We start from the raw sequence: 7,021 nt of genomic DNA on the forward strand, positions 1-7,021 counted from the left end.
GCTCTACTGCATTCCAGCCTGGGTGACAGAGCAAGACTCCGTCTCAAAAAAAAAAAAAAACAGTTATTCTAGCCCTGTAGCTAAAATGTACAGCCGAGGTTCCAAACTTTTATCTTTGATTACTGGGATAAATTCTAATTTTAAGTCTCAAGATTATAAGCCAGCTCCCAAAGGTACAGGCTGGATAAAGACACACATAACTTTTTTATTCAATGAGTACTTTCTAAGTACCTATTTACTAAAACTTACCGTGTACCAACGACTTCTCTAAATGCTTTATAGGTATTAACTCATTTAATTCTAACAACCTTATGAGTTAGGTGACATTACTACTCCAATATACAGAAGCTAAGGCACAGAGGTAAATTGCATGACCCAGTGATGCACAGAGAAGGAGGCAGCACCGTGCTTAGGCTCTGGAGCTACCATCCACAGCGAGCTTACAAACATACCCAACTTGCCCTGCACTTGGCCAGCAAACACTCGCAGCACCTACTCAAACCATCTGCCTCTTCACAACCAGTCTCTTTAGAAAGGAGACTTAATCAAGAAAAATGCCACCAATGGAGACAGCAGGCTTAATTATAGCAAATTAAGGGAAGGGAAAACCAAAGAAATCATATAACTGTAGTAAGCCCCACTTTGAAAGGCGGACTTACAGAACAACTATGCTTTCTTGTCTACAAAGCAAGGTGGGTCTTCCAAAACTATCTAATGCACATCCTTCTCCCACTTTGCATAATCTTTTAAAAGACTTTAAGGCCGGGAGCGGTGGCTCAAGCCTGTAATCCCAGCACTTTGGGAGGCCGAGACGGGCGGATCACGAGGTCAGCAGATCGAGACCATCCCGGCTAACACAGTGAAACCCCGTCTCTACTAAAAAATACAAAAAACTAGCCAGGCGAGGTGGCGGGCGCCTGTCGTCCCAGCTACTCGGGAGGCTGAGGCAGGAGAATGGCATAAACCCGGGAGGCAGAGCTTGCAGTGAGCTGAGATCCGGCCACTGCACTCCAGCCTGGGCGACAGAGCGAGACTACGTCTCAAAAAAAAAAAAAGACTTTAAAAGTCTTTTAAAAGACTTCTGCCCAGGGCAGGGTCAAGTTCCTCTACTCAGGAGCCTCTTCTCAGTCAGCTTCTCACAGGGCCATTGCCATTGACCCCCAAAGCAGTAATTTACTAACTGGTGAGGACAAAGGTCCATGGCACAGGCTGTGTTTTTGGTCAGGAGCTCTTTCCCCCACAAAATTGGCAGGCTTATGGCTCCACCTCCTTCAAGTCTTTGCCCGTAAGTCACTTTACAAAGACTATGACTCCCATATTTAAAATTGCAGCCACCAAGCCACAGAAATCCTGTCCCTCTTTTCTGCTCTGGTGTTCTCTTTGTGCTTCCCACCAGCTCACAATGTGTTTCACCTATTTCAACATCTGTCTCTACCCATCAGTATGTAAATTTCATGAGGGTAGGGATTTGGGTTGTTCACTGTTAAGAGTCTCAGAGCTTTGAAGATTGCCTGGCTTAGAGGAAACACACAGCTCTTTGTTGAGTAAGTGAATAAATACCCACAAAGAACGGATACTTGTCTCTACCTCTCAGACCTTCCCCCAGTTGTCAAATTCAGGCTGCAACCTTAGAATTCCCCGTGAGGAAGAAACGGGGCTTTTACTTCCAAAGAAAGATAATTTGGCAACTAAATCCATCATGTAAGTACCCAGTTTCCCACAGAGTAGAGCAGGTAGAGAAGGAATCTGGAATGCTGAACTCTGTCAATGTTCGGGATCCCAGGAAGGTATAAAAGGAGAATAACAGAAGAGGACGCAAGTCAGGGATAGCATTCTCAGCAGGGTGGGAAACATGGTAATGAGAGGAAGACTATAAAGAAAAAGCAAAGGGCTGGGCGCAGTGACTCACGCCTGTAATCTTAGCACTTTAGGAGGCCAAGGCAGACAGATCACTTTGAGGTCAGGAGTTCAAGACCAGCCTGACCAACATGGTGAAACCTCAGGTCAGGAGTTCAAGACCAGCCTGACAAACATGGTGAAACCCCGTCTCTACTAAAAATACAAAAATTAGGCCGGGCGCGGTGGCTCAAGCCTGTAATCCCAGCACTTTGGGAGGCCGAGACGGGTGGATCACGAGGTCAGGAGATCGAGACCATCCCGGCTAACACGGTGAAACCCCGTCTCTACTAAAAAATACAAAAAAACTAGCCGGGTGAGGTGGTGGGCGCCTGTAGTCCCAGCTACTCCGGAGACTGAGGCAGGAGAATAGCGTGAACCCAGGAGGCGGAGCTTGCAGTGAGCTGAGATCCGGCCACTGCACTCCAGCCTGGGCGACAGAGTGAGACTCCATCTCAAAAAAAAAAAAAAAAAATTTAGCCGGGCATGGTAGTGCATACCCGTAGTCCCAGCTACCTGGGAGGCTGAGGCGGGAGAATCATTTGAACCCAGGAGACGGAGGTTACAGTGAGACAACATCGTGTCATTGCACTCCAGCCTGAACAACAGAGCGAGACCCTGTCTGGAAAAAAAAAAAAGAAAGAAAGAAAGAAAGAAAAGCTTATGAAATTCCTTTTAGCAAGTAGTAAGTGCTGGTTAGAATGAAAAACATCATATACTGAGTGAAGACATTAGTTTTAGTTGAGCCATTGCCATTCACCCTTGGACAAATCACACCACTTTTCTGGTCTCCAATGATTTCCTAATCCGCAGGATGGAATGCGGGAAGTGGGCTGGATTTTTAAGAAATTCTAGGACTGGTGCGGTGGCTCACGCCTGTAATCCCAGCATTTTGGGAGGCCGAGGTGGGTGGATCATGGGGGGTCAAGAGTTAGAGACCAGCCTGACCAACATGGTGAAAGCCCGTCTCTACTAAAAATACAAAAATTAGCCAGGCGGGGTGGCACACGTCTGTAATCTCAGCTACTCGGGAGGCTGAAGCAGGAGAATCACTTGAACCTGAGAGGTGGAGGTTGCAGTGAGCCGAGATTGTGCCACTGCACTCCAGCCTGGGCAACAAGAGTGAAACTCTGTCTCAAACAAACAAACAAACTAGCTGCACATGGTGGCACGCCTGTAATCCCAATTACTTGGGAGGCTGAGGCAGAAGAATCGCTTGAACCCAGGAGGGAGAGGTTGCAGTGATCAGAGATCACGCCATTGCACTCCAGTCTGGGTGACAAGAGTGAAACTCCATCTCAAAAAAAAAAAAATAGCTCGGCGTGATGGCAGGCACCTGTAATCCCAGCTACTCGGGAGGCTGATGCGAGACAGAGAATTGCTTGAACACAGGAGGCAGAGGTTGTGGTGAGCCAAATTGGACACAGCAAGACTTCATCTCAAAAAAAAAAAAATAGATCTTAAGGCAGCAGCTACCATGTGTAAAAAAAAAAAAAAAAGATAATGAATCATTCATATATACATTAACTAATTACTGATCATTAATACAACATATATTGAATACTTATTATGTGCCAGGAAGAATTCTAAATGATCATCTGTTAAGAACCCATTTAATTCTACTGACATCCCAGTGACCTAGACATGACTTTTACTTAACATCTGAGGAAACTTTGGCACAGACAGGTTAATTAATTTGCTTAGTAGTAAGGCACGAAAGAGGGTTTCTAGGTGTTTAGGATATAGACAAAAATAAGACAATACATGTATTTGCCCTTATGGAGTTGATAAACATATTTAATTTACTCTCCAATCAATGAAAGCATATTAGTGAGCACCTGTTCTCAGTGCCGGAAGGTGCATTATTGTTGCAGTAAATTATCTACACTGTTATTATGCGCTAAATTATCTCTTCACAGTCCTTCTAAAAGGAAGATTTTATATCAAAAAAAAAAAAAAGCCACTGGAAAAGGAAGTTCGAATACAGGCAAACAAAAAAGAAAAGTCAAGCAGAAATATAGTTTAGCAAGCCACATTTGAAAAGCACTAAGCAATAAGTATTGTGATTTCTTTTTTTTTTTTTAGACGGAGTTTCGCTCTTGTTGCCCAGGCTGGAATGCAAAGGCGCATCTCGCTCACTGCAACCTCCGCCCCACCCCCAGCCCCGGGTTCAAGCGATTCTCCTGCCTCAGCCTTCCAAGTAGCTGGGATTACAGGTACCTGCCACCACACTTGGCTAATCTTTTGTATTTTTGGTAGAGATGGGGTTTCACCATGTTGGATAGGCTGGTCTTGAGCTCCAGACCTCAGGTGATCCACCTGCCTTGGCTTCCCAAAGTGCTGGAATTACAGGCATGAGACACTGGGCCCCGCCTTTTCACCACCAATGACTTTGTAATTCACTCAAAAACCTCTATTACAAATTTAGGAGTTACAGGACAATTACAATTTAGTAACTGCTGTGACTGGCAACAGTTACTTAAATAACTGGTGATGTGAAAGGTCCCAAGAGCAAACTCAGTAAGGTCACACAGAATATATCTTTCCCTCCTTCCTCTACTAGAGGGAATGTATCTTTCCCTCTTCCTTCTACTCTCATTTTTCCTCACCAGTCACCTCCCAGACAAAAAGCTGCCAGTGTTACTTCCTGGGAGTAAAGATGGCAACGATACCCACTAATTAAGCAATCAGATGTCCCGCAAGGGTGGAACAGGCAGAGGTCAAGTGAACTGCAGAATATTCTCAGGACTCAGGAGCCAAATTAAGTTTCAAGTAACTCTAGGACCAGGGCACAGAGATGGCTGTTAGAGAGAAGCACGAGATTGAAGAGAAAGGAAAAATGTATTAGATTTCACTTAGCATATGATAAGACCATGATATAGTGGGAAAAGCTATGAGCTGGAAGGACCCTCTGTCATTATCAGCCTTGTGGTCTTGTCAAGCCTTGTCGCCTCACTAGTCTCCATCTACTCACCTCCAAATTAACAGGAACTAAGTAGGTTGGATTTCTGAGTTCTGACTAGGGGGTCTCCAGGAAGCCGCAACTACCCTTTCTCTCGGCAGAAAGTCACCAGCAGCTGCGCGTTTGGGAGTATAGTCGGCACAGGACTTTTCCCCGAAGCACAGGAGCCAGCGGCTTACAGCCACTAAGCAGTCCACTTGCAAACGCAGGTTGTGCTTGGGATCTCCTTCTTTGGCTGCAGGTCTTCCGGTACTATGGGCCTAACTCTTTCGTTACAAGTGTCCCTCCCGCAAAAAATGGGTCCGGGGGACCTGTACACCCTCAGAGCCCTCGTCCACAGCCCCACACTCAACAACAATGTCAGGTGCTTACGCGGAGATCTCCTTTCCGTTCAGGATTTCTGCTGGCGCCATAGCCTTTATTAGTCCGCTGCCCACGATGGACACCACCAGTATCGAGGTTCCAGTCCCTCCGCAGCCAAGCAGGACAGCCCAACCCACGTGCTTAGGGACTGGCCGGGGAGGGGGATCACACTACTGCGCCTGCGCCCCTGCCAGCTTCTTGGCAGACGCGGCGGCGCATGCGCAGCCCGGAAGGCCCTGCGTCCCTTAACCAGCTGAGAGCTAAAGGGTCGGGGCCTGAGGGACGGAAGAGAGAGGGGAAGATGAAGAAAATCGGTGATGAATGGCTGGCGGATATGATTGGCGGAAAGAAAGAGCCAGTCCACAGTGCGCCTTTGCATGCGGCGGGAAACCCGGCCGAAGACTAAGCTGGAAAGGACTCCGGTACCCGGCCCCAATTCCAGCCAATCAGGGAGTAGAGTTACGGGGCAGGGCTGGGGCGTGACAGTCTCGCGGGAGACAGTTTGGCGGGTTCGGGAGGCGCTTCTCCAGTATCCGCCCAGTCTTTGGGGGAAGCGGTGGCGGGGTCTCAATCGCCTGGCTTCCAGGGAGTTTTGGGCGGGTCCCCACGCTGGAGCGTGGCGGGCGCTGGACTCGACAGCACATGTGAAACTGGAGAGCTTGGGGCGCCTTCATACTTTGTCACACACCTACGCCACCAGACTGGGGTCGGGCCCCTCCGCCTTCTGCTCTGGAGGGCCTGGGTCTGGGCCCAGTACCGCGCTTTTAGAATCTCCTCAGCTGAATCTGACGCTCAGCCCTGGGTGAAGCGCAGCCCGCTGTTTCAGGCCCCTCCGAGCTGGAAGGAGTGTCATAGCTGGAGCGCTCATGGCCTCCTCGGTGTTGGGGTCACCCCGGGTTTGCCAGGGCTCAGGGAGGGTTGTAGTCTAGATTTTGTCACCCCCACGTCCCCGCCCCGCAGCAGGTTTGGGGTTGGAGAATCCACGCGGGCTTCATAAGCTAGATGCCATTTGACCCTCGAGGAGGGATGCTCCCTCCCCTTAGGCGTCCACGCTGGAGAAGGAATAAGATGGGCGATTGCCTGGGGAGCCTGACAGGGCGACGGCAGCTGGGATGCTGGAAAGGACTGGCTCCTTGAGTTACTGAGTCGGATGAATGTGCCTGCTGTGCTGGAGGAACCGCCCTCAGGTTACAGTCATCCCAGTATGGTCCTGAAGATGCGTGGTTCAGGTCACTTAGGACTTGACCAGATACCGGGTTTCTTTTACAGGCTGTTTCTGATGGTGGCCTGTTTCAACTAATAGCAGAGCTCATCTAAAACTTTTTTTTTTTTTTTTTTTTCTGAGACGGAGTCTTACTCTGTCGCCCAGAATGGAGTGCAGTGGCGATTTTGGCTCACTGCAACCTCCGCTTCCTGGGTTCAATCTGTTCTCTGCCTCAGCTTCCCGAGTAGCTGGGATTACAGGCGCCACCTAGTTAGCCCGCCACCACACCCGGCTAATTTTTGTATTTTTAGTAGAGAGGGGGTTTCACCATCTTGGCCAGGCTGGTCTTGAACTCCTGACCTTGTGATCCACCCGCCTCGGCCTCCCAGAGTGCTGGGATTATAGGCGTGAGCCACCGCACCTGGCCTAAAACTGATTTTTTATTAATTTGGGGGCTTTTAGTATTTTTTTCTTATTTCTAAATTCTGAGGTTATTTATAGTAGCCCCATATATGGGATTAGATAATCTCGTGATTTTCTATTTCTGGTAATTATTTCTTATATATATATATATATATATATATATATATATATAT

General features: G+C 48.1%; 1 protein-coding gene and 1 long non-coding RNA gene across 4 annotated transcripts in view; one reads left to right on the forward strand and one right to left on the reverse strand.

Annotated features, from left to right (window-relative positions):
• MTHFD1 (methylenetetrahydrofolate dehydrogenase, cyclohydrolase and formyltetrahydrofolate synthetase 1) overlaps nt 1-5,664 on the reverse strand; it is a 78,421-nt gene extending 72,757 nt beyond the window's left edge. The window contains exon 1 of one of the 2 annotated variants that reach the window (XM_017892403.1): nt 5,231-5,664. In XM_017892403.1, coding sequence (XP_017747892.1) covers nt 5,231-5,271 — 41 coding nt within the window. In that variant the 5' untranslated portion in view covers nt 5,272-5,664. The remainder of the gene's footprint in view (nt 1-5,230) is intronic. The other variant, XM_017892404.1, reaches the window with a different exon arrangement.
• LOC108542417 (uncharacterized) overlaps nt 5,557-7,021 on the forward strand; it is a 16,132-nt gene continuing 14,667 nt past the window's right edge. Inside the window, exon 1 of one of the 2 annotated variants that reach the window (XR_001889271.1) lies at nt 5,557-5,643. This is a non-coding gene — a long non-coding RNA (uncharacterized LOC108542417). Of the gene's footprint in view, nt 5,644-5,763; nt 6,409-7,021 lie in introns of those variants that run through there. The other variant, XR_001889272.1, reaches the window with a different exon arrangement.

The sequence above is a fragment of the Rhinopithecus bieti genome, unplaced genomic scaffold, assembly GCF_001698545.2.
Source record: "Rhinopithecus bieti isolate Rb0 unplaced genomic scaffold, ASM169854v2 scaffold_20892, whole genome shotgun sequence".
Taxonomy (NCBI): Eukaryota; Metazoa; Chordata; class Mammalia; order Primates; family Cercopithecidae; genus Rhinopithecus; species Rhinopithecus bieti.